At 48.1% G+C, this 27,275-nt stretch overlaps 1 protein-coding gene across 1 annotated transcript; it reads right to left on the reverse strand.

Moving 5' to 3' along the window:
- Positions 1-1,376: 1,376 nt before the first annotated feature.
- On the reverse strand, positions 1,377-15,673 carry HNRNPL (heterogeneous nuclear ribonucleoprotein L). The gene is made up of 13 exons (XM_063140516.1): positions 15,435-15,673; positions 12,756-12,874; positions 12,403-12,640; positions 11,936-12,023; positions 11,023-11,117; positions 9,929-10,001; positions 6,457-6,528; positions 6,079-6,359; positions 4,121-4,242; positions 3,810-4,011; positions 3,022-3,079; positions 2,457-2,552; positions 1,377-1,701 (listed from the first exon to the last, which is right to left on the reverse strand). Exons 1-13 carry the CDS (start codon positions 15,651-15,653, stop codon positions 1,643-1,645), a joined length of 1,722 nt encoding a protein of 573 aa, XP_062996586.1. The 5' UTR covers positions 15,654-15,673; the 3' UTR covers positions 1,377-1,642.
- Positions 15,674-27,275: the final 11,602 nt, after the last annotated feature.

Consider the following 27,275-nt stretch of genomic DNA (forward strand, 5'->3'; position numbering starts at 1 on the left):
ATCTCCACACAGGGCCTGGGAAAGCCACCAGTCTGATATTATGATTGCCTTGATTCCTAGAGAAGTGTTACGCAGAAGCGAGATTGACAAAGAAACAGGTTTTTCAAGAGTGGATAATTGGTATGAGAATTAATACCAACGACTTGCATACTAATAGGGCTTCAGCCCCTGCTCATGGGCTTTTCATCTGAAGGAATGCACAAAAGGGGGGAAATACTTGTGGAGGGAAGCAAACTGAAAGGCACCAATTCCTGAAGATCCAAAGTTCTTGTAAATGATGAACTTGAAAGGAAACCTTTCAAGGAAGTAGTCTCCCAGAGAGAACTGGAACATCAATAATAAAACCAAGTTGATTATCAGTACCCCACTCATCAAGGATGTGTACAGGAGACTCTCCTTTTATCCTCCCAGGCAAAGACTAGTCAGCCAACTCCTTCCCTCCTATCAATTCCATTTCTTTCAAACATATTACTAGGGAACTCAACTCCTGGAAAGGGATAATGTAGAAGAGCAAGTAGGGAGAGACGGATCACATCTTGGTTTTGCAGCCCTCCTGTTGCTATTCCTTTTTATAAGAATATTCTTAGAATAAATAAGGTCAGGAATGGTAGCTCTACATGAGTTCCTACCCTCCTTTCTTTGCTCTAAGAACCAATAAAGAAACGTGTGGGCCCTTAAAGGAGCTGCAAGAACATGGAGACACCTCTCATCACTGCTGTTTTAACGTTTAACACTGTTTTTTTATTGCTCTTGAATGGAAGCCACTGAGTTTTTGAAGTAGGCACAGCCTGCTTATTAGGAATTACAGCCATTTGAACTTAGAGGTGCCTACTTCCATGTGAATAGCTGCAGAAAAGTTGGGCCGAGACAAAGCACAATATGGATTTAAGACCTAATCTACACCAAACAGGATATTGCACTATGAAAGCAGTATATAAGAGTCAGGAGCCACACTGCTGCTTTATAGTGGGATTGAAGTGCACTGACAACTGTTGGGGCCCATTGACACATACCATATACTGCTTTCATACCACTATATCCTGCTTGGTGTGGCTCCTGCCTTTTATATACCACTTTCATCCCACTTTGATAGTGCAATATCCTGCTTGGTGTAGATTAGGCCTAAATTAAGTCAAGGATACTGTTAAGTCAATTAACCCTTGCTAATACAAGAGTCTCAGTAAAAACAGGTTTGTTTTGTTACCCTAACAGAATTTTGGCTCTCGGAGCAGAGTAGACTATTCCATTTCATGTCTCCAAGCTGCATTTCCCTTGCATAATTACTGCACACACACACACACTCTCCAACGTGATACCTGCAAAGTCTTCTACCAAGCTTCACAAGGGCACCACCACACCAATATTGATGACCAGGGTTTATTTTCCAAACAGCTTTATTAAGGTGTGCGAAGTAGCACAGGCAGCACATAGTATGAATTGGGAAAAACAAGTCACATGTACAATAGTTTTAAAATCAGATGTCATCCAGATGCCACCGGGCTTCTCTTCTTCCAGCTGACATAGCTGCAGGCAGCCTCTACTTAAGCTTTTTTTTAAAAAAAGGAACGAAGGGGTGCTTCGCAAAAACCACACACACAAAAAAAGTAACGGAGAAGTCTTCCTGGGCAGGAACCAAAAGAACTTACGAGGCATGCTGAGCAGTCGAGAAGCAGAGTTTCAGTGTGTAGGGATACGGCCCATCTAGGAGATAACACATAGGAGGGTCCCCTTAGGATTCATTTATTCTTATAGCAATAAACGCTGTTGAGGCAGGTTACGTATCCCATTTAACAGAGATGGGAAAACCAATTTAAGATTTAAGTGTTTCCAATGAGCTTCCAAATTTATATCCCTCACACTTCATCCTCTTAAAACAGCTTGAGGGTGGTCTAACCTCAGTCCTTGATACAAACATAAGTAGGCAGTAGCGATGGTGTCACAACTCTAAAAACGGGTTTAAAAACGTGAATTCACAGGTCTGTTTCAAGCCCAGAAATTAAGCCCAGGTCAGAACGTGCTCATGGAGGGACCTGCCTTATCCTCTTCTCTTCCCATCCTAGGTGACATGGCGACAATGGCAGTGGCAGCAACAGAGCCCCATTGGTAAAGGTTGCAGTAGGGCCCAGATGCCGCCATGACAGTATCCAAGCTGTCAGAAACCTGCCAGCATTTTGGGCTGCCCCCCGATGTGATGGACTACTTCTCCTATCATCCCCAGCCAGCATGACACCAGGTTGGGGAAGGAGTCTACTGAAGTCTCCCTATTCTACCTTTTCTGCCAGCGGTAAAGGGGCAGGTTACAGCAGAGCGTCCCAGACCCAACTGTTCTCAATGTCATCAGGAACGCACGCGGCCCAATGTTCTGAAATATGTTCAAAACCATTTCCCAGTGTTCAAAAACACACAGAAAAGCCATTAACCAGCAGCCCCCAATATGCAAACATCACCAGGCTTACTTGGGTTTTTCATCTGGTAATGGTTGAGGAAGGCCAGGGTCTCCAGAGCATCACCTTTGGTTTCCCACTCCAGCAAGCCAGACGAGCTCCTTTCACCTGCGGACACATTGATAGTGAAAAGCGTGTGCAGGATTGAATCGTGGGCTGGTTTGGGGCATGGGGGGCAACGCCATTTCCACCCCCACCCCCACAATTTAATTCTGCCCGGCTCTATCGCCATCCAAGAGAACGCATGCTTCACTGCTTTATCCAGCCTTTTCCAACCCAGTGCCCTCCAGGTGTACTGGACTACAACTCCCATCACCCACAGCCAGCAGGGCAATCATTATGCTTGCTGCAAACAATGCAAGTTGTCCGACACGTCTGGAGGGCACTGGGAAAGGCTGCTTTCACCCGTTTTAATTCTGCTGCCTCAGAGCACACCGCTGGACAAGTCGTTGGTAGAGAAGGATCTTTTAAACAATCACAGACCAGCTGACTTGCAGAAGGCGTGCGTGCTCCACCCTAAATTCCTGCTTTCCAAGACGCTCCATTTTGAGGCTGGGAAACGGCAGCACATACTTACTTTTCCCCGAAAACACCTTGACCGAAGCTGGTCGCTTCACCCCCAGTTCATCACAAATCTGTCGGGGACAGAAGACAACCCAAATGTTAATCCAGTTCATGCTCAATCAAGCTCAGCAATGCTACAATAATCTGGCAGGAGTAAGGAGGAGGCACATTACGTAGATCTTGTAGCAAAATAGCCTTGGCTATTTGAACAAGTGTCGGTGCAGATATTTTCCTAGTTCCAAGTTTCCTGTTCCAGAATTACCTGCTTTTGGTCTGTGTACTCTGAACATATGCAGAGTATAATTTTCCCAGAGCAGTTGGCAATCTTTGTAATTGGATTTGTTTTTCAAAAAAAAAAAAAAAAAAAAGGGATGCCAGACCAGGCCAGAAGCAAGGTTTCTTGGACTCTTTTGAGCGAATCCTTTAGCACAGCTATGTCGCCCCTTCCTGTACATCCTTCCAGAACGAAGATGTGTCGATTATCATCAGATGGAGCCAAATATAGAGCAAAGCCTGTGATCCATCTGCCCCAATAGTGAGGAGGCCTCGAGCCAGCTTGCTACTATGTCTCTTTAGGGCACAATCCTACGCATGTTTAGACAGAAAAAAAGTTCCACAACTATTGTAGGATATTTTTTTTTTCTGTCGAAACATGCATAGGATTGTGCCCTTAACTGCTGAACCTTTTCCCCTGCATTATTGCAGAGCCACCTCTGCTCCTGTAGCCCCATCAGTTCTGGGAATGCCACAGGTGTGACCAAACGGATTTGGAGAGATGGGTCAAAGCATCAGAGCTCTTACCTCATAGAAGTTATCTTCTGTCACCTCCAGAGGAGCGTTGAAGAAGTGGAGCACGTTACTGGGGTGCTGGATCCTATTCTTGGCCGCTTGCTCTGGGGTTGAAAACCTGTTGTTCCGAGAGCCGCTGAAATCCTTATAGCTGCACGAACCGTCCTCGAGGCCATAGGACTGGCCAGGCATGATGGCCTGTTGCTTGGACACACTGCGGTCAAAAGAGGAAACATGCGGCTCAGGTCCACGTACACCATTCCGACAAGGAGCAGCCTCGGAGGAGAGGCCAGAGTCCCAGAAGGAGGGCGGGAAGAACTCACCAGACATTCAGCTTTTGATCAAACATGAAGTTGTTGTTGAGGTGGGTGATGGCGCGATCCACAGCATAGCCATCTGCCATTTCCACCATGGCTGCTCCGGGCTTGCTTTTCATGAACTTCACCTAATAAAACACACCCCTTTGTTTAAGCGTGAACGCAAAACCTATCGGCAAAGGCGGATCCCTTTCAGGGACAAGGCTCCAACGAATCCGCACAACTCCAAATTTGCACTCTTTAATATGCATTGCTGTGTGGATGCCTGGCTCAAGACTGCAGCTGATACATCCAAGGTTAGTTTCCCATAAAGCCAGCCCCAGAGACTGCTGAAGCCAGGCCTACTCCCACATTTTTCCTTTGGCCATTCTGCCTTGCGAGAACTACTTAGCGCAAGACTGAGCTTTCCCAATTTAGCAGCCGCTTGCCTTCTTTAGTGCAAATCTCAGTTGGGGTATCCTGATGTAATTCTCAAAAACTGCAAGAACCCACCCCAAGTAAATAAACTCCTCCTTTTTGTTGTTTATTCGTTCAGTCGTTTCCGACTCTTCGTGACTTCATGGACCAGCCCACGCCAGAGCTTTCTGTCGGCCGTCGCCACCCCTAGCTCCCCCAAGGTCAAGTCTGTCACCTCCAGAATATCCTCCATCCATCTTGCCCTTAGTCGGCCCCTCTTCCTTTTGCCTTCCACTTTCCCTAGCATCAGCCTCTTCTCCAGGGTATCCTGTCTTCTCATTATGTGGCCAAAGTACTTCAGTTTTGCCTTTAATACCATTCCTTCAAGTGAGCAGTCTGGCTTTATTTCCTGGAGTATGGACTGGTTTGATCTTCTTGCGGTCCAAGGCACTCTCAGAATTTTCCTCCAACACCCCAGTTCAAAAGCATCTATCTTCCTTCGCTCAGCCTTCTTTATGGTCCAGCTCTCGCAGCCATAGGTTACTACATGGAATACCATTGCTTTAACTATGTGGACCTTTGTTGTCAGTGTGGTGTCTCTGCTCTTAACTATTTTATCGAGATTTGTCATTGCTCTCCTCCCAAGAAGTAAACGTCTTCTGATTTCCTGGCTGCAGTCAGCGTCTGCAGTAATCTTTGCGCCCAGAAATACAAAGTCTGTCACTGCCTCCACGTTTTCTCCCTCTATTTGCCAGTTACCAATCAAGCTGGTTGCCATAATCTTGGTTTTTTTGAGGTTTAACTGCAACCCAGCTTTTGCACTTTCTTCTTTCACCTTCGTCATAAGGCTCCTCAGCTCCTCCTCGCTTTCAGCCATCAAAGTGGTGTCATCTGCATATTTCCAGAATGCCATGCCATTCTTTCTCTCAGTACCAGACATCCTCCCCGTCCCACAGTAAGAGGAACAATCTCACTAGTGCCATCCAATCCCACATTCTCATCAGGGCCCATTTCAGGGGTGGGCATCCTTTTGCATTTTCCAAGGCCCACACCCCAGCAGCTGGACCACCGCCAGCCCCTTCTAACTCTTCTCTTTGGTGTCACAGCCTGTTCACCTATCCTTCTCCAAGCGACCAAGCAGTGAGAGGAACGAGGAAAAAGCAGCCTTTATCCACCTTGCCCTGTCTTTCCGGTTGCTGGTATGGACTGTACCTAGGACAGGACAAGTGACCAGGCAGCAGCAACAGTGATGAAAAGGAGACGGGACTACGGAGGGAGGCCTCGCCCGATGTGTCCAAGGGCCCCTGAAAGCCTGACGCTGACACATATGCTGATACCGACTCCAACTGTGCACAGAAGACGGGCTTCAGAGCTGAAGCATTGTGAAGCAGGCAGGGCCAGAACCTGAAGAGACCAAGCACCCAATCATTTGCACAGCCCTGCCCTCCAAAGCAAACTGGAAGAGAAACCTATTGCGGTATCGCTTCCACCGCTGAAGAACAAACTGGACCCACTCAGCATCTGCCCTCTGGGCTCCAGCGGGAGAGAAACCTTCAGGCAGCTCTTACCTTCTCCACATTTCCATACAGGCAGAAGACGTTGAAGACCCTGTCACAATTCATCTTGGACTGGTCCAAACCGTACACCATCAGGACCGGGCTGTCAGCGTGGGGGCCGTACTCCGGGGGTGGTGGGGGTGGAGGGGGATGTCCGTACTGAGGCCCGTAGCGGCTTGGTCCCCGATGGCGGCCACCCACCGGTGGTCCCATCCTCCTCCCTTCGTAGTGAGGTGGTGGAGGACCATACCCTTCATCATGATAGTGCCCGTGATAGCCACCATGAGGTCCACCTGGGGAGGAAAGCGATGTCAGGAACCTGAACAGGTAAGGCTGGACAGGTTTCAGAGCCTGCAAGGCTGGATGCTGCCGCTTGCACCAGCCTCTTACCATATTCAGCAGGATGGTCCCCGAGGAGAGGAGGCTGTCTCTGCCGCTTGTTGGGGTTACCACCCGGCTCACCTGCCAAAAGGAGGAAGCCATTAGAAACTCAAGAGGTGCGCCCTGGCAATTGTATCTCTGGGGCACACCTGAAGATTTGGAGGCCTTGCTTGGGTCACAAGTCCAGGCCATGGCTCCCAAGTTAAATATTTCCAACACCCTCAAAATGAGATCTGCCTCCAGTCACTGGAAGACACAGGGGCAGACTGAAGGGTCAACTTCTCGTTTCCAAGGGTGCAAAGTACAGCACACTCTCTCCCCACGGTCCACTTTGAGCAGGGGGGTAGGGGAAGAGCTTTGGAAGGCACCTTTGAGCCTGATTTTAATACACTACCCAAAACATACATCCTCAAACCATCCTTTCTGGACTGACTTGCCATTCACACTCTAGTTTATTTGGCCGACTTCAACTCTACACATTCAACCTTGGCTCGGATTTTTGTGCTTGGATCCAGTATCTTTTTGGCCTAACTGGGATAGGTTCGCTTTATGCCAGTTTGTATCGGAAAATGCTTTCTAAAAAAAAAGGTACAAAGATAGCTGGCAGGGAGGGGAAGAAGAGAATCAAAGGAAACTGATCTCATGACCAAGGAAGCATCCTACAGTTCCCCTCAGGGCAAAGAGGGGGGGAAAGATTTCCGTTCCAACAATACCCCTCCCCACAACTCTAGCAGAGCTAAAGGGATTAAGCAAGACTGAGAGGATGGCAAGGCAAAGCAAAGCAAAAAATAAAAATAAAAATCAGCAGTCGTGAAGTTAAAACGCGTAATTGAATACAAGGAAGAATTTAAAGCAATCCATACAATTTCATTTCGTTTACAAAAAAAAAAAAAAAGAGGTGTTTCGCACAGTTTATTTCAACAATCATTACAAAGATTGAAAAGGGCTACTTACAGCAGGAGTATACAGTACAATGTCCATTGTCACATACATATTCTGCATTTCTCTTACCATTGGACGCTTCAACAGTGTAAGCACAGATCTGAAAGATGGCGTCCCATCAAACATACACTGCGACCCTGCGTTACATGGTTTCAGAGTCAAATACAAGTCAAAAGGCACCAAACTGACACAATTAAGTAAAAAAAAATTGTTTAAATAAAAAAGGGCTCACAGATGTTTTTGTCTTCAGATGGTATCAAGAAAAAAGGACATAAACACAAGGTGTAATAATGAGTGTCCCTTCCGTGTTGCGTCTCCTGATGTTTTTGTCATGTGCTGTTAACAGGTTTGGTGCTTCTGGCTCTGTGTAGGTCTCCCGTGTGCGTGTCTCTCCTCTGTTAATGGAATGTGCCTTGGATCCCAAGTGCCCCCTGGAGCAGAAAGCACCCCCAGTCTCTAGGGAGCTGGGCGCTTGGGGTACTTGGGTGTTTGGTTTGGTTTTGTCTGTCTCCGGTTGGCGCTGATAAATGTTGGCAGCCGAGGACTGCGAGAAAAGTAGTGATAAAACTGCCCTTACAAACCAAAGCGTGTTGATATGGAGAGCATCCTATGTCTTGAAGGGTCTCTGGGATCTACTCCGTTCTCCGGTAAGAGCGCTGGTGCATTTGGTCTGAGACCCCTCTGGTCTGTGTTTTCCTAGTTTCTGTGTTACATTCTTGGGTTCGAGATTTTTTTTTTTGTTTTGGTTTGGATTTGTAAGCATGTCGTGGCCTGATGCGTCTTTCTCTCTCTCATTCTCTCTCTGTCTCACTCTGTGCTTGTAGATGTCTCTTGGATCACGGTGTGGTGTTCTTGATGTTAAAAAATGAACTCAATCTGCTGCGATTCGGGTGCATTAAGATGCTGCATGTTTTCTCCAGGCAGAGCTAGTGGAAGGTTGGCAGGTTTTTGGTTTTTTTTTTTTGGTCCTACACTGTGTGGTGTTAAAAGGGTGTGTAGCAGAAGGCAGATCACAGGCAATTCAGGACTTCCACTGCAGTAGCATACGATTCCCCCAGGGTCATGTGTGAAAGCACTTTTCAGAGCTGGGGAAAGGCCAGGTTAATGCACCTCCTCTCTTTGCCCAGCCTCAAGACAGAAGAGCCAGGAGGCAGCTAACTGAACTGCACAGTCCTGCCAACTAGCCACTGCCAATCTGCACATCTTCTAGTTATGTACCTTGGAGGAGAAAGTGAGTCATGTTCATGTCAAGTCATGTAATGCCATTGCTTGCTTTGCTGCGGAGGGAGGGTCAAAAATGACCTCTGCCAGGCCTCTGGATCAACAGCCTCCCACAACTGCCTCTTTGGAGCACTACGACTGTACAAAGACAGCCAGCTTTAAGCAGATGTGATGCCTGTAGTGGAGGCATTGGCTAGCCCACAAAAGGGCAGCATCCCCCCTGTGCATCAGCTGCAGAAATCGGATGGATCAAGGCAGGGCTTTCTAGTCAATTTTAGGTTGATCTGGAGCCTCTAAAGCAGCCTCCCCCAACCAAGCGCCCTCCATGTTTGGATTGCAACTCCCATCGGGCCCAGTCAGTATGACAAATTGTCAGGGATGTGGAGGGCAGCTGTCCAAAGCATCTGGAGCTCATCAAGTTGGGAAAGGCTGGACGGAAGTTGAACTTGCTCACCACCCCTTCCCCTTTCGAGGGAATGGCGTTAGAGGTCTCCAGCTGAAGGACCACGTCCCTCATTTCCAAAACAGCTGGAAGCTGCACGCGCAAACGAGGTTTCCCTTGAGCATGAGTAGAGCCCCCTTCCCTCACAATAACTACCAGCCACTGCTGACCCATGTGCACTGCCATGTGCAGCTCAGGCTTCCTGCAATGGGCTAACACCACCCACAGCATGACAGGAGTGCTGTACAGCAGGCCACTGAATCGAAGTTGGGGCAACGGGCCATTTGACACTCCTGCTGTCAACCATTTGCACTGATTGTCAAACAGAGGGAAACGGCCATTCCTGAAGTGTACCTCCAGGATCAAGCGCTTCCTAAAGTCCATTCTGTGTTGCAAAGCATTCTCAGTGCAGCCTGTTCTTCACTTTATAAAGTCTTCAGGGGTCACGTCCCCTTTTGACTGAGCGCCATATTCCCAACACTGCATTCCGGTTTTCTAACACTGCCACAAGTGGGCTAGAGACCGTTAACGCAACACAGCCAGGGGATGTACATGGCACACTCCCCATGGACACCAGACAGGAAGATAGACCCATTTCCCCAACTCCTCCCTCTCGTCAAGGTCACTGTCTACACCCACTTGTCTCGCGTCTTATTAGGGCACCCCAAAAGGCCCCCGATGGCCCAAAGGTTGCTTTACCAAAAAATCAGAAGTCAAAGCACTGCTGCGTTAGCCTCCAGACTTTCCAAAGTCAGGCGCTATGCTGGAGAGCAGGCAAATGGCATTACATCACACAAATCAGATCTATGAAGTGTGCTACTCAACGGGAAAGGCAAGGGGTTGTGTGAGGCGTCAAAGCAAGTCTATCAAGGTTACCTTGTCCACTGAGGTTGGGGTTAGTGTAGTCCCATGTGTCCTGGTCATTCTTGAACACATTCAGGCGGGTAGGCTGAAAACAACACCACAACCATGGAATATTAATGCAGGAAGTCTAAGAACATGTATTATCGCCTGCTACTGTGTGCTTCTTCCTAACCCTTTTATTGCACAGATGGATGAGTTGTATGTCACGCAACACAACACACCTGCTGGGCCGGACCGACGATTCACCCAGCTCATTACGAGAGCCACAAACAAGGCATAGTGACTGTTATCTATCCCATGTTAGCAGCCAGTAATACCATCTATTAACATAGCAGGGATACTTTTTGTGACCACCGCTAATCAGTCAATATGTCTATACTATGTCAGGGGTGGAGAAGGTCCCTTCAGCCTGAATTTTATTATGGAGAAATTTTGAAAACCGTATTCCAGTGATGGGTGAGGGCAGAACCAAAAATGTAAACAATACTGGCCTATTCTAATGTAAAACTCTTACTGCCAATAACTCAGCCTCAAGAGAGACATTTCAACCTTTTAGAATTTGGGGGGGGGGGGGGGGAGAGACACTACATAAAAACTGGGAAACTACCAATCAGTGGTTGAGTTAAACAGTGTGGCCAGGAGAGGGAGTGGGAAAATGTAGTCTTCTTTGCTAGCAGACAGCACAACGTTGTGGCAACATGTTCCACAGACTAGCCAGCCTATAAGCAGAAACTCCCTCTGCTTTGCATCCTGATAGGCAGAAAGCTCAGGACAAGAGGGGATAGAGAAACTCTTCAGCCCCAACACTTCATTGGAAGAGCTCACTTTCACTTTGCTGTCGTTCCTCATAAAACAGGAAGTAACATAAGGTTGCTATTGCTGTGCCAGTTAGGAATGCACTTTTATTTTATTTATTATATTTCTATACCGCCCAATAACCAAAGCTCTCTGGTCAGTTTGTAAAAAGTGCTTAAGCATCGGCACAGACTTGGGAGGCCTTCGGGCTGGAAAACCTTTGTATAATTGCCAGCATGCCACTGCTTATGTTGGAACGATCTTTCCATGGCTAGAGACAACCATATCCCATCCTCCACAGCGCCACTCACCTTTGCATATTCAATCTTCAGAGTACAGCAGCCAGAGTAAATGTCAGCCCCATTCAGGGAAGCCTTTGCTCTTTGTGCACTCTGCACAGAGTCAAATGTTTGCAATGTTAAGGAAACCGTGAAAAAACTCGGCATGGCGTTTTGGCCGAAAGACTTAATGCAACTTTGAAGACTGCTGTATCAGACCCTGTCAGAAGCACCTCTTTATTGAATGTTAAGAGGCCGCCTTTCCCTTCATTCCCCGCACCTTTATCCTACCAGAGACAGCGCACGTTCAGAACAAGGCCCATCCCTTTGAATCCATAATGCCTCTTGCCCAAGCTTCCCCATGCGCCCTCCAGATGTTTTGGGACTGTCATTCCCACAGTTCCCAACCATGGGAATGATAGTCCGACACACCTGGAGGGCACCAGGTTGGGAAGGCTGCTCTTGTCCTTTCATGGGGATGCTGCACCAACAGGGCCACAGTAGGTCTACCTAGTCACAACTGTTTGGCACCAAAGATAATCAAGTCAGGGTCAAGTCAGCAAGCCTGCTGGAGTCGTCTGCCAATTCCTAACGAGCCTCAGCAATAGGGCTGGTTAACGTAGGCTCGAATATGAAGTAGGGATTTGTAAACCTACACTATCACAGCAGACTATCAAGGGAGTAATAGAAGTAACTCTTTTGAAGGGCTGAATCAGGGGACCACCCATTTCAACTCAAATCGAAACAGAATGCTAATCATGTTCCCTCCTTTGCTCTTTATTTACATAGCAATTATTATTCCCATCAAAAAGTCAAAGAGGCAGATAAAAGCCACCTGTCCTAGTCCAGCCTATACGGTGCCCTAGCTGCACTACTCTAGAACCAACACTGTCCAACTGCTACAGCCTTCTCAGCCGTCAGGGGAAGGGGTGGGGGAAGAAAGGATATTCCACCATAGCCTGGACTCCATTCTTTCGGAAGATAACAATCCGCTGAACTGGGCCACATGGGTTGCAGATGGTATACAGCACATCCTGTGAAGAGTTGCAAGAGAAGATGGAAAAATAAGCTCACCTTTAGAAGAACAGCCCTACCCCCTTGAATCCTCTAGTAGCCCTAGGTTCATGAGACTCCATCTGTACCTCTTACTTAGGCAAAACAACAGACCAGCCTACACAGCTTCAAAGGCACTGAACCACACTGTTTCTGTGTAACCTAGCATCCAGGCAACTGTTCTGTGCAACCAAATGGAGAGTGTTATCCTTTGCCGCTCACCTGCCTGCTTACTGGTATTCATCTGCACTGTCTGAAGCAAGCACTGGGGCCTAGCCAAGACCTAGTCTGCCATGTACTCAAGTGCTAGAAACACGTTTCTGGCTCGGCACAAACTGCTCGTGCAGCAGCACTACACACCGTTGTGATGGAGTAGATGGGGTTCAGGATGGTGAACAGCAGAACATTGTTGACTCCCCTAGAATCATCCGAGTCACCAGGGCGTGATATCTTCTGGCTGGTGGAATAGTTGACAAAGGCTGGGTGCCCAGCGATGTAGATCTGGTTGTCAGCTGCGTAATTCACAGCATTGCAGGCTCCCAGGATATCCTCAAACTCCACTAAGGCCTGCCTCTTTTTGGGCATCACCACCACATAGCTTGGGAGAGAAAAGGAACCAAGCTGTTTAATTAGTCAACACATACACAGGAGGAACAAGCATTTAACTATCCTCCGTTCTGTCTCCTCGGATGTCTAGTTTGCCCACTACTAACCTGATAGGGCCAAATTCTTGCAGGGCCTCCACAAGATCAGCTTCCACAACACCATCAATCAGGCCCCTGATGTGGACAACAGGGGAAGCAGCCGGCTTATGGGGATCATCGTAGTTCTCCTGCCAGAAAAGATGGGAAGAGTCCGTTAAAGACACCATGTGGCTTCTCTGGACTGTTCTAGCCCTAAATACAGCATAGCCTCTTTCACAAAGGTTAGTTCTCCACTACAGAGATTTAGTACTGTTTAATCTATGACATTTACCACCACCACCCCAGAAGAAAAGGCAGAATTTATTCAGTGAGGCAACGGAACATTAAGGAAAAACTCCCTGCACTAACTTAGCCCTCCTAGTTATCTTCAGCCAGCCCATTTTAATTTTTAAAAACTTAGTAAGAGCAGGCTCTGTACTGATGCGACATAGTGTAGAAAAAAATACAAGCTCCATGTTCAATATCCTCATCCTGTGAGAAAAGCCTATTTCCCCCACTGCAAGTAAACATGAACATGCAACCTAAAATGCAAACAAGCAACCTAAAAAGATTTCCAGTCTTGCTAGGCAGAAATAACAACGTTGCCCCAAGGACAGTTGGAGAAGTTGCTGCCAAGGTGATCAAATATGGTCACAACATCAAATAGGAGTTAAGAGAAATTAAGTTTTATCCCTTCATCTAGAAACTGGTATTATTTGCCACACCCCTCACAAGTCAAAGTATATGCAACACAATATATGTGTTGCATATACAGTATATGCAACACAATCAACTAGGTCGCTAGTAGCAAATAGCAAATAGTAGCAAATACCCTATTTCTTCGATTCGAGGACGCACTTTTTTCCCCATATAAACATCTCTAAAATGGGGCGCATCTTAGAATCGCAGGCGTGTCTTAGGTTTTTTTTTCCTGTTGGTGGTACTGAAATTAGTGTGTGTCTTACAATCGAAGAAATACGGTAGTAGCAAAGTATCAAATAGTGGGCTGTTGCAGGTCACTATAAGATGATCAGTAATTGATTTCACACCCTCATCCACATTTCTTTGACTGCTTCATGCTGGTGGTTCCTGGGTTAGCAATGTGCAGTCCTAACCAAACAGGAAATGGAAAAAAAGCTCTTTGTCCTGCATTTTGCAGTGTGTGTGTGGTGTTTGATTCATATTGGTATTTAGCAACTAGAATTATAGCAACGTTATTTGGATGTTATTAGCCATATTACCCTGCCCAAGTCTTTAGGATAGGATAAATGCGAAAACAACCTCCCTTTACATGCTACAAAAAAAATCCTCCTTCCCATTGACAACCTGGTTGCACCCCCCAACCCACAATTCACATTTGCACCTGTTCAAAACTTATCCACACACATTATTTTAACCCTTCATGTTCTCTGTCCTTCTATGCACTTCACTATATGTGAGCCCTTATGCATGAGCCCCAGGGTCTCTAGAACGTTTCTATGTTCCAGCCATAGCATTATAATGAATTGACCTGCTGAATCCAAGCAAACGACTCATCTAGTCAAGCTTTGCATTGCGTTTGCATCGGAACAGGCAGGGATAAAGTTGGTAGCCACTTCACTTGTGCACTGCTGATAGGCAACAACAGACCTGCCCTTCATGCCGTCATATAAACCTTTTCCAGGGCTACTAACCAAATCTTGGTGCAGCATGCCCTGCAAGTTAGTTTTTATGTGCTGCGGTGCCAAGATAGATTTCCTCCTTTGTCCATGCTGTAAGTGGTCGCTCCATGCAGCTCTCATGCCTTATCATTACAACTTTAGCCCCCAGCTTTTAAAGAGCCATCTAAACTACTTGCAGGACTTCACCCCGAAAAGCAAACTCCAACACCAGATGGTGTTGGATTGCACCCCGTCTTTTAAAGCCATCCAAATGAGATGGCTGAATTCCCCAAACCAGAAGCCACCCTGCCCATTAGACCATGAAATCCTGACACACCAAGATGGAAGGGTCCTGGGTGTGTGTGTGTGTGTGTCTTGAGGCACATCTCCTTGTTGGGCCAGTGGCGCAGGGAGGAGAATTTCAGTCTTGGACCGTCTCATACCGGCACCACCATCCCTTTAGACCAGCCTTTCTCAACCTGAGGCGCTCCAGATGTGTTGGACTACAACTCCCAGAATGCCCCAGCCAGCTGCTGGCTGGGGCATTCTGGGAGATGCAGTCCAACACATCTGGAGCGCCCCAGGCTGAGAAGGGCTGCTTTAGACGGCAACCTGCAGCCCTGGGGGGCTCGGGGCCCCCCTCTTGCTCATTTTGCTGCCTGAGGCCCAGGGCGCCTGCCCTAAGGAGCCTGTCCTGGCCCCTTGCCACGGCGCCGGCATGGCCCGATGCGGGAAGAGTGCTCCTGCCCATGGAGGCTCGACAGGGCGACATCCACGAGAGCCGCTCTTCTCCCAAGTTGGCGCCTTCCAGTCTCGGCCCTGAGGCGGGAGGAAGCTGCCCACAGGGTGGGCCGGGGCAGGGCTACCCTTTCGGAGACCGCACGTCCAAATGCAGGTGGCCTGGACTACACGGCCCACCGCCCCTAGCCGGCGCGGCCGTTGACCAGGCTGGCGGGGGACGATGGGAGTTGTAGTCCGGGACGGGGAAGGCCTCATAAGGGCCCTGGCGCCTCCCTCCTCCTCACGCGGCCTCCCTCCGTCCTCCAGGCCGCCCCCGCCGCTGTCTCACCCCGCCTCCGCCGGCCGCTCCCCCCGGCCCGTGGTCCGCGTTCTCCGTTTTCTGGCGCTTCGGGGCGCGGCCGCCTTCTGGGCCTCCCCCGTAATAGCGGCCCGAACCGCCGCCGCCTCCTCCGCCGCCGCCAGCCATCTTCACCATGTCTCCTCCGCGTCCCGAGCCACCGCCGCCGCCCTCGCCGCTCTGCGAACCTCGCCACCTCCGCCGCGACATGGCGCCCACACTACACCTGCCCACCCTCGCTCCCTCCTCAAGCACGCCTGTATTGGGCTCGCCTGCCGTCACTCAGCAGCGCCGCGGTGCTCATTGGGCAGAGGCGGTACCTTACCTACCTGAGTCCCGCCCTCCGCCGCCATAGGGCCGGGTGTCTCCCGCCTGCCGTATTGATTGGCTGTTGCATCTGCTTATCAAGCCGCTTGGCCTTTGCCGTTGGCCAGGAGAAGCCTCCGACCGCCCTCCCTTCAACCCCATTGGGCCAAATGGAAGTCCTTCCAGTCCGTATCCCGCCCCACCGCATTGCTTCTTGTCGAGCTCCCTCCTTCTTCTCCAAAAAACCGTTGGCTCACCGAGAACGCTGCAGTTTGCCTCCGTTGTCTAATTGGCTACTTGGCATGTCCGTCAGAACAATGCTAATTCCGATTGGCTCAAATCTCAAGAAACCACCCTCGTATTTATTTGTTCCTATAAACGAACTCATTGTCCCCCTGAATTATTTTCATTGGTCATTTTTTGTGCCTGTCAACTCCCTCACTAAAAGCCGCCGGACTCCAAGCCCTCGGTCTTTTATTATAATTGGTAAACGGGGTGTCAGCCCTCCCCTCTTGTGAGTTTGAACCAATGGGAACTCAAGACTCATAAAAGGGGGGGAATTCCCCATAAGTACCAACGGCCGAATCCAAACGTTAAACCAAAGAAAAACCCGCCCACAGTACGTCAAGCTAGTAAAAAGGCAAAGGCTTATGGGAGCTGCCTTGAATTTTGGCCAAGGGAGCTCAATGGACTTTGAGTCTGGTCATGTTGCAAAGGATCACGGGAGCCACAGTGGACTTTGGACAAGAGCAGCCTTCCCCAACCTAGGGCCCTCCAGATGTGTTGGACTACAACTCCTAGCATCCCCAGCCACCATGGCTGCTGGTTGGAGGATGCTGGGAGTTGTAGTCACATCTGAAGGGCCCCAGGTTGGGGCAGGCTAGCCAAGAGAGTGAATGGGCAAGCTATCGTGGGCCTCACAGTAGCCAAGTCGAGGCAAAGCAAAGTGTTTTGCCAAATGTAAGCAGGGAAGGTTTATATTACATTTGAAAGCAGGAAAACCTCTGTGAAACTGGAAGGGGGTGTATTGCTGCTTATGAATATCTAGACAGGAGTATTGCAAAAAGTCTGTGGAAACCCCCATAATATAATCTGTGGGTCTAGCAAAGAGTAACAACCTACTGACTTAATTTGCCTGTTTCACTGCCTTCTTCCCTTCCACCCCTTTGTATCCGGTCTATTAGATTATAAACCTGCAGGCAGGGATCATTAAAAAATATATCTCTGTATAGCACTTAACAAATTTTAGGAGCTTTATAAGTTATAAATAATTCTATATGTCCGGCTTCCTGCTGCCTTTGTGGTCACACCACAGCCAGCTGGGAATGTACATTCTTATCTACCCTACCTTTGAAGGATGCTACCCCCTTCTACCAGCAACCAACGTCTGGCTAAACAGCTGGCAGGAATGGTAAGAGAACAAGGACAAAATCCTTTCCCACTAACCATCCTTCAGTTTGCATGGAGTGTGTATGAAGTGCATAAATACAGGAGTGAGGAGCTTACCTTTCGGAATGTTCCCAGATGACCCTTTGCAGCAGTTCTGGGGGCCTGCACAGCTGTCGACAATAGTGACTTGTGTCTCCAGACCAGGATTTATGGAGATTGCTCAGCAGTTTAATACTGGGAGCTTACTATACAGTCAGAGGGGATTATTCAGCAAAACGAGGCAGCACAGCCTGTTCTCCTAGTGCAGCTATTTCTGGCGTGACCACGCCTCTCTCCACTATGGGATGAAGAGTACCCTGTTTCTTTTTTTCAAGGCTTTGGCAGGTTGGCACCAAAGGCAGCAAACGGCAGGGATGCCTAGCATCAAATTTTAAGTTGAGCACTTGCCAAAGTGCTTTCTTAGCATCTTTGATGCTTCCTTCGATTCTCTAGAAAGAGTATTTTCTTGCCCTGAGATTCCGTAGAATTCTGGCAGCGTTAAGAAGCAAGATCCTTTAGAAGCAGGGTGGATCAGACGACTGCTATGGATCATCAGAACCGATCGGAAGTAATGTAGAGCTCAAGCCATATGCTTGTGCAGCCAATGGCCATGCTGGCTGGGAATTATGGGAGTTGTAGCACAACACATCTGGAGAGCACCAATTGGAGAAGGTTGAGCTAACGTGTGTAATCTATGTAGTTTGTGCGCTTTCTGAGTAGGAACCAGAGTAGGAACATCTAAAGTTAATACTATTATTTTATATAGCTCTTCGCCTACTCTCCCAGCAATAATTACAAAAGCCCTATCAGGTTCGGTATTATTATTATTCCCATTTTGCAGGTGAGGGAATTGAGGTAGAGAGCATATTGACTTGCCCATGGACATCTAGTGAGTGTGCTGAAAATCTGAAATGGAGACTCTGGGGCTCTCAGCTCAAACTTTTTAACACCTGATCCTTTGCATGTTTACTCAGAAGTAAGACCCGGTATCTCCGGCAGGCCTACTCAATTTTAAATTTGCCTTTTAACGATGTGCTGCTTTTAGTGATGTGTTGGTTTTAAATGTTTTAATTAATTGTATGATGTTGCATTTAATAATAATAATAATAATAATAATAATAATAATAATATATTTCTTACCCGCCTCTCCCTCTGGATCAAGGCGGGGAACAACATTAGAACAGGAATCAATACATCTTAAAAAATCTTGATTTTACATTGATCTGGATAGGCCTGCCGGAAAAGGCTAGTCTTTAAAGCTGCCTTAAAATCACATAGAGAGTTAATTTTACAAATCTCCTCCGGCAGGCCATTCCACAATCTGGGGGCGACAGAAGAAAAGGTCCTCTGGGAAACTGATGTCATCCTAGTTTTAGCTGACTGAAGTAAGTTCACCCCAGAGGACCTGAGTGTGCGGGGCGGACTATATGGGAGAAGGCGATCCCGCAGGTAAACTGGACCCAAACCATTTAGGGCTTTAAAGGTAACGACCAACACTTTGTACTTCGCCTGGAAACTAACTGGCAGCCAGTGGAGTGATTTTAATGTTGGGGGAATATGCTCACCCCTAGATGTACCGGTGACCAACCTGGCTGCCCTATTTTGAACTAGCTGAAGTTTCCAAACTAGGTACAATGGTAGCCCTACATAGAGCCCATTGCAGAAGTCAAGCCTTGAGGTTACCAGCGCGTGCACAACCGTCTTTAGGTCTTCTGACTCTAGGAAGGGGCGCAGCTGGCGTATCAGCCAAAGCTGATAGTAGACACTTCCTGGCCGTCGCGTCTATCTGGGCTGTCATTTGGAGCGACAGAACCAGGAGCACCCCCAAACTGTGAACACAGTCTTTTAGGGGGAGTGTAGCTCCATCCAGAACTGGTTGACACACCTCCAAACCTAGGTCAGAGCCCTTGACAGCAAGCACCTCTGTTTTGTCTGGATTCAGCTTCAGTTTTCCCCCTCATCCAGCCCATTACCGCCTCCAAGCATTCATTCAGAGGAGACACACTAGCCTTAGTTGATGCTGTTATTGACAACATTTGTGTTGTGCTCTGCCTCGATCCAGAGGGAAAGGTGGGTAGCAAATAGATTTTATTATTATTATTATTATTATTATTATTATTATTATTATTTGCAATACTTCCTTTGCCTTCCCCACTAGTACGCAAAAAAGCAAAACTACATTTTTGTAGAGATTCCTCCAATCTCTACAGCCTGCCAAGCTGATCGAGATGAGGCAACGCCCGGCTACATTTTCTCACTTCCTCCTTTATGTCGACACTCGGATCGAGGGGGGTTCCAAAGCCAATGCCTCTCGTATTGGCACTGCCCATATTGTAGTTTTGCCGCTCTAACCTGCCAAGGCCAGGCATACAGGGCGTTTTGCCATAGAGCAGGACTTGAGCGAAGGACACGATGTGTTGTCTCCTTTGGCTCCAGATTGTGAAAACGACTTTAAAAGTCAAAATAGGGTTTGAGCGTGAACAGGAAGAAAAGGATATCGGGAGGGGCGGGGATGTGGTTTTGATGACAGCTGCAACTTCAGCGCAGTTGTCTCCATGTCCCGTCCTTGGTAAGAGCTTCTTGCAGCTGCGGTGGGTCTTTGCAGGCTGCCTGTTAAGAGCGAGACATCTCCGGCTTTGTGGTGAAATGGAGGAGGGAGCCATGAAACTCTCCGCTGACCCTGTCCGCGTTGAAAGCCAATGACGTGCATCAATCTTTCCATTGCTCTCAGCATCTGTTTGCTCGGCCTTTTCCGTATCACAGCCCGTGAATCTAGTTCTCCAAATTACAGGATTTAGGACTGGGGGATTATCCACAACCCTGATAGAAGTGTACAAAATGATGCATGGTATGGAGAATGTGAATAGGGAGACATTTTTCTCCCTCTCTCAAAATACTAGAACCCGGGGTCATCCCATGAAGCAGATGGGTGGGAGATCCAGGACAAATAAAAGGAAGTCCTTCTTCACACAGCGCAGAGTTAAATTATGGAACTCACTACCACAAGATGTAGTGACGGCCACCAATCTGGTTGGCTTTAAAAGGGGGTTGGATAAATTCCTGGAGGCGAAGGCTATCCAGGGCTACTAGCCCTGATGGTTGTGTGCTATCTCCAGTATTCGAGGCAGTAAGCCTGTGTGCACCAGTTGCTGGGGAACATGGATGGGAGGGGGCTGTTGCACCATGTCCTGATTGTTCATCCCTGGCTGATGGCAGGTTGGCCACTGTGTGAACAGAGTGCTGGACTAGATGGACCTTTGGTCTGATCCAGCATCCGGGCACTTCTTACGTTCTTAAACCTCCATTCTCAATTTGAAGCAAGCTAAGCAACACAGAGCATGTGATCCAGTGTGAATGTTCATGGTTTCATTCAGAATTTTAGGTTCTTTGGTTGGTTAATGTGCTGGTGGATTTCAGCATTTTTCAAACTTCTGATAATTTAAGCAGTCTCCTCTCCCCCCGCCCCCCCTGGAATTAAAATTGCAGGTACGGCCCACTCTTACACCCAAAAAAGAAGGGTGTTGTTGTTACAGCATACAATGTAACAAATGCCCACCTCAGAGGAGCTGAGCCTGCCTGGTTGCCTAAAGGTGATTCCAATTTGCCAAACAGCTGAGCAGCTATTCACATCCCTGACACATGCAGATATAGCCCTAAACAATTTGGGACCAGAATACCTGAGAGAGCGCCTTCTCCCCTACCAACCTGCCCAGACACTGAGGTCATCCGAGGACATGCTCCTGGTGGTTCCACATAGACCTGTCCTCCGATTGGAGTCCACCAGGGGAAGAGCCTTCAGCGTGGTGGCCCCCCTCCTGTGGAATTCCCTGCCTTTGGAGGTCAGGCAGGTGCCAACTTTGTATTCCTTTTGGCGCCTCCTAAAAACGTCATTATTCCAGGAAGCCTTTCCTTAATGACCAGCCACGGTTCACTTTTCATTTTGCTTCTTTCAAAAACTATTTTAAGGTGTTTTATTCTGTTTTTATTTTATCTTGTACACCACTCCAAAATTTTGAATGGGGAGCCATATATATTGTAGCTTCCAAATCACATGAGGTCCTGGTTCTTCTCTATTCGGCCCTGGTTAGGCCTCATCTAGAGTATTGCATCCAGTTCTGGGCTCCACAATTCAAGGAGGACGCAGACAAGCTGCAGCGTGTTCAGAGGAGGGCAAGCAGGATGATCAGGGGTCTGGAAACAAAGCCCTATGAAGAGAGACTGAAAGAACTGGGCATGTTTAGCCTGGAGAAGAGAAGATGGAGGGGAGACATGATAGCACTCTTCAAATACTTAAAAGGTTGTCACACAGAGGAGGGCCAGGATCTCTTCTCAATCCTCTCAGAGTGCAGGACACGGAATAACGGGCTCAAGTTAAAGGAAGCCAGATTCCAGCTGGACATCAGGAAAAACTTCCCGACTGTTAGAGCAGTACAACCAGTTACCTAGGGAGGTGGTGGGCTCTCCCACACTAGAGGCATTCAAGAGGCAGCCGGACAGCCATCCAATCAGGGATGCTTTAAGGCGGATTCCTGCATTGAGCAGGGGGTTGGACTCGATGGCCTTAGAGGCCCCTTCCAACTCTGCTATTCTATGATTCTATGAAATCTAGCACAAAGACCACACACTTGAGATTTGGCTGCTCCATGAAAGGAATTAGATGGTCAAGTTGGACTGGCAAACCCAGATGACTCTTTTTCCTGTTGGTGTAAGACTCAGAGTGGAAGAAGGCCCTCAGGTGTGGGTTGTACAGGGTAAAGGGCATGCCATCCTTAAACAACCCAGGGCGGGGCGGCACTGCCCTGTCCCACATCCCCTCCTTCCACCACAAGCAAATCGCTGGCATGTTTTCTCTCCACTTTGCAGCCCCTTCTGCAAGTTCAAAGATCTGCTGACAGAGCAAACGTAATGTCAAGCAGGGCACCAGTGAATGCTTTGATGGCCAGTGGAACATTAACTGCAGTTAACCTGTTCGGCCGCTTTTTACCGGGCCACCAGTCCTGGCAAATAGTGGAAGGCACGCTCACCTAGTTGGACGCACGTCTGTTCACAGAGGGATTATCAAGCCAACTACACCCCGTTGGACGTCTGTTAAAGCACCAGGGATTAATCTGGGAATGTGTCTCGTTTTCCGACATCAGTGGTCCCCAGCCCTTTTTGGGTGCTCTTACAAAATGGCTGCCATGGGACAGAGGGGCTGGGCCGTTTATAAAATGGCTACTGCCTTGGGCATGGCCAGTCGCAAAGCATCATTACCCAGGAGGCAAATTAGACTGAAAGAAAAGTAACGGGCCCAAGAACCTAAATACAAGGCTGAGGTGGGATCTAAACTCCAAGACGCAGGGCTGCTCTTTTGAACCCGGACAGAGACGGTGCTGGAGGACAACGCTGTTTTGCCCAATGTCAGCCTCCCAGTTTGTTCTATTGGAAAAAACAATTTAAGAAATAAAATTAAAATCAGGAGAAGCAAGGAGGGTGCCATGTTTTAAAATGGGAATAGCAGCACAGCATTTCTATGGTGCTATTTGAGTGTTCAAAGCCCTTCATGTACATTCAGTACCCCTGCAGGGTAGGCCGGTATTCGTATCCTCATGTTGCAAGGGAGGACGAAACTGGGAGACGAGCAGCTAGCCGGATTCTAATCTCGCGGTTTGAGCGAGATTCAAATGAAGGACATCACTGCACATGCATAGGGTGACCATATGAAAAGGAGGGCAGGGCTCCTGTATCTTTAACAGTTGCATAGAAAAAGGAATTTCAGCAGGTGTCCTTTGTATATATGGGGAACCTGGGGAAATTCCCTCTTCCTCACAACAGTGAAAGCTGCAGGAGCTATCCTAGAGTGACCAGATTTAAAAGAGGGCAGGGCACCTGCAGCTTTAACTGTTGTGAAGAAGAGGAAATTTCACCAGGTTCTCCATATATACAAATGCCACCTGCTGAAATTCTCTTTTCAATACAACTGTTAAAGATACAGGAGCCCTGTCCTCCTTTTCATAGGGTCACCCTACACATGCATCACACCAGCAACCCCTACTATGGGCTCATCTACACCAAGCAGAATATTCCACTTTGAAAGTGGTATGAAAGCAGTATATAAAAGGCAGGAGCCACATCACTGCTTTATAGCGGTATTGAAGTGCACTGCAGGATCTACGCTACTGCTTTACAGTGGTAATGATGTGCACTGACAACTGTTGGACCCATGACACATCTACCCCAAGCAGGATATAGTGGTATAAAAGCGGTATATGGCATGTGCCAATGGGCCCCAACAGTTGTCAGTGCCCTTCAATCCCGCTCTAAAGCAGTGGTGTGGCTCCTGCCTTTTATATACTGCTTTCATACCGTTTTCAAAGTGTAATATCCTGCTTGGTGTAGATGAGCCGCACGTCAACAATCCTTGTGATGTTTGAGAGACAACTGCTTTTGGCTGCCTGAGTTCACGCCTGGAGTGAGTTTTAAACGAAGGAGTTCAAAGACGGACTGTAGCTCAGTCACAGAACAACGGCTTTGCATGCGGAAAGTCCCTGGCATCTCATGAAAAAGATGAAGACAGCCGTTGGTCAGAGCACTACTGTGAGTGAGAACGGAAGGGAACTGAGCTAAGGTGGGCCTACACTCTGACTCACTTCGAGGTAGCTTCACATGTGCCTATGACTGGTCACACACTCACTCTTGTACCAGTCCTTTGCGGTTTGGGTGGAGTTGTGAATGCACAGCACAAGGCCTTTGGCCACGCAGTTCCTGCTTGCTGCTCACTCACTCTTTCTGCAAACGCGCCTTTGCTAGGGTGACCATATGGAAAGGAGGACAAGGCACCTGTATCTTTAACAGTTGCATTGAAAAAGAAATATGAGCAGGTGTCATTTATTTATTTATTTATCACACTTATACCCCGCTCCTCAGCCAAAAAAGGCTCTCAGAGCGGCTTACACTTAGGAAAAAAGACATTTGTATGCATGCAGTACCTGGTGAAGTTCTCTCCTCGTCATAACAGTGAAAGCTGCAGGAGCCCTGCCTAGCATGACCAGATATAAAAGAGGGCAGGGCTCCTGTAGCTTTATCTGAGGGAATTTCACCAGGTGCTGCATGCATATGCATACACATGACACCTGGTAAAATTCCCTTTTCTATACCACTGTTAAAGATACAGGAGCCCGGTCCTCCTTTTCATATGGTCACTCTACCTTTGACCTTTCACTTCAGCTCGGGGGAGGCCCACAGCCAGCCTAAAAATGGGGGAGGGGGGCATTGCCCAGTCAGGGGCAGTTCATCTGATTTGCAGGCCTTTTAAAGTAGGGTGACCATCTGAAAAGGAGGACTGGGCTCCTGTATCTTTAACAGTGGTATCGAAAAGGGAATTTCAGCAGGTGTCATTGTTACGCATGCAGCACCTGGTGAAAGTCCCTTATTATGACAACAGTGAAAGCTGCAGCAGTCCTGCTTACTTTTGTATCTAGAATAGTTGTTTTAAACAGATATTGTCTGTTTTTGTTTGTATTTTATGCTTTTTTGGTTTTAAATCTTGTATATTGTTGTTGTTGTTTGTTTATTTCGGTCATAGACCAGCACAAAAAAATCTTGTATATTTGTTTTTAATGTTCACCGTTTAAAACTTTTGTAAACTGCCCAGAGGGCTTCGGCTATGGGGCAGTGTATAAATGTAATAAATAATAATAGTGACTAGATACAAAAGAGGGCAGGGCTCCTGCAGCTTTCTCTGTTGTCGTGAAGAGGGAATTTCACTAGGCATACAAATGACATCTGCTGAAATTCCCTTTTCTCTACAACTGTTAAAGATACAGGAGCCCTGTCCTCCTTTTCATATAGTCACCATTTTTAAAGATAAAATTGTAAACTCTGTATTTGTTTGTGAAAAAAAGTATAGGGAGCAGCGAACATGTGTGCGGAGGGGTTGGCTTCCCTGGCTACGGGCCCGCTGCGCTGTTGCTGAGCAAAGGTGAACGGGCCACACCAAACATAACCGTTGGACACAGGATGTGTAGAGACCCAGCTTCTGTTCCCTCCCCCACAGTGTTTCATAGTTGGGTTGGACCAGTCCCAAAAGGCTACAGCTGCCTTATCCGCTCACCAAAGTGTTGCTTGACCTGGGTCCCAGCCCTGAATCAATTTCCCGGGTCCTGGATCAATTCCGCAGAGTGCAGGGTATCCACCGGTAGCAATGAAAGGATTCCCCCCCCCCCCCCCGCCTTTCACACATGCTGCAACAACCCCCGATCTTCTCCCGCATGGGAATTAAACTTAAGACAAAAATAAAACCTTTCCCCCCATTTGGTCAGGGTGCCAATTAATGGAAGAACTTTTCTTTGAGATGGAAACTCGTCTGGCTTTGCATCCTGTGGCACTTGAAAGAAACCCTTGCTCTTATTTCTGAATTTGCATATATAGATATACATCAGCATACACAAGAATTCATGCAGATTGGTGTCCTATAGGCCTCAGCCCCAAACCTTTGAATTTCCTAGCAACTGACCCACGAGGCCCTTGCAATATGCCGGACCTCTATGCGTGTGGAATTGCTGGTTCACAAAAGGAGGAGTTTCGTCCCCATCGTCCTGCGTCAATCCTCAGCTCACTTCCTCCGACAGACAGGGCTGGCACCAGGATTTTTTGAAGGCCGGAAACACCCCCCCCCCCCCAAATAACATGATAGCCTTAGAAATTAAGCTGTGGTTGGAGAGGGTGTCCTTCACACCTTTCTACACTCACTCCCTAGAGCAGCCTTCCTCAACCTGGGGCGCTCCAGATGTGTTGGACTGCATCTCCCAGAATGCCCCAGCTGGGGCATTCTGGGAGATGCAGTCCAACACATCTGGAGCGCCCCAGGTTGAGGAAGGCTGCCCTAGAGCCAAATCCCAAAAGGCCTCTCACCCTACGTCAAGCCAGAAACAAAGAAACTTAAAGAGGATGGAGCTGTCAAAGACACCCGCTTGGTGTGTGTGAGTTTTAATAAAGGGGAAAAAAAGCATAGCTTTCTTCGCTCCCACGGATGTGATTCAGTTTCCACTTAGACCTTGAGTCTTTGCTGGCAACAGGCACACGGTGGGTTCGCGACAATCCTCCCCCGCGGATGAGGAATGCTTCCAAGACAAAAGGGAGATTGGGGGAGGGAGCCGGTGGGTTTGAACGCCTGACATTTAAGAGCTTTTTAAACACGCACACACACAGTTCAGGGTGATGTCAGAAGAACATGAGATACCCCCGAGGGGCAGAATTGGACACGGATACTTCCTTTGCAAAGTGTGGGGGTGCTGCCTACTGCCTACCTTACAAGGTCATTGCTAGAACCCTGAGGACTAGCCTCCCACCTCCTTTAAATTTTTTTTAACCAGGCCGCATTGAAGGCTTTCAAAAGTCACATTGTACAAACACACCCTTGAACTGGTCCCGGTTTCAGCCCGATTTCTCTTCCTGGACACAGATGAAGGGTCATTGTCAAAAGTGGAAGTGTACAATACCAGTTTTTGGACTGAACAGCTGGGGGCCAGCTTGCTCCCCTACAGGTACGTCCTGCCAGGTAAGGTCAGCAACGGAAGCATTGGTTGGGCTCCCATTGGTTGGGCTCCCATCAGAGAAGTGGGTACCAGCTGCATTAAGATTGTTTTCAGGGACGGCCCATGGTTGGCTTTTCATCTGTCATTTCAGATTTGGTTTTATTTATCTGCTGCCATTTCCAATTGCCATAAAGTAGTGGGCAAGTCTGAGAGCCTGGGACCTCTTTCTGTACCCCCAAAACCACAGGGATCTCTCCCACCCCACAATAGCTGCTGAATTTCAGTCGCAATTCAGAGGTGAAGGGGAAAAAAGCTGCTTTTACTTAGTTCAGTTAAGCAGCCTTCCTCAACCTGGGGCACTCCAGATGTGTTGGACTGCACCTCCCAGAATGCCCCAGCCAGCCGAGCTGGCTGGGGCATTCTAGGAGTTGTAGTCCAACACATCTGGAGCGCCCCAGGTTGAGGAAGGCTGAGTTAAGGGCTGCAGTATTCTAGCCTGATGCAGAGAAAAACCACAGATAAGCCTTCCCCAACCTGGTGCCCTCCAGATGTGCTGGCCTACAACTCTCAACATCCCTGGAAG

The sequence above is a fragment of the Elgaria multicarinata genome, chromosome 13 (genome assembly GCF_023053635.1).
Source record: "Elgaria multicarinata webbii isolate HBS135686 ecotype San Diego chromosome 13, rElgMul1.1.pri, whole genome shotgun sequence".
NCBI lineage: Eukaryota > Metazoa > Chordata > Lepidosauria > Squamata > Anguidae > Elgaria > Elgaria multicarinata.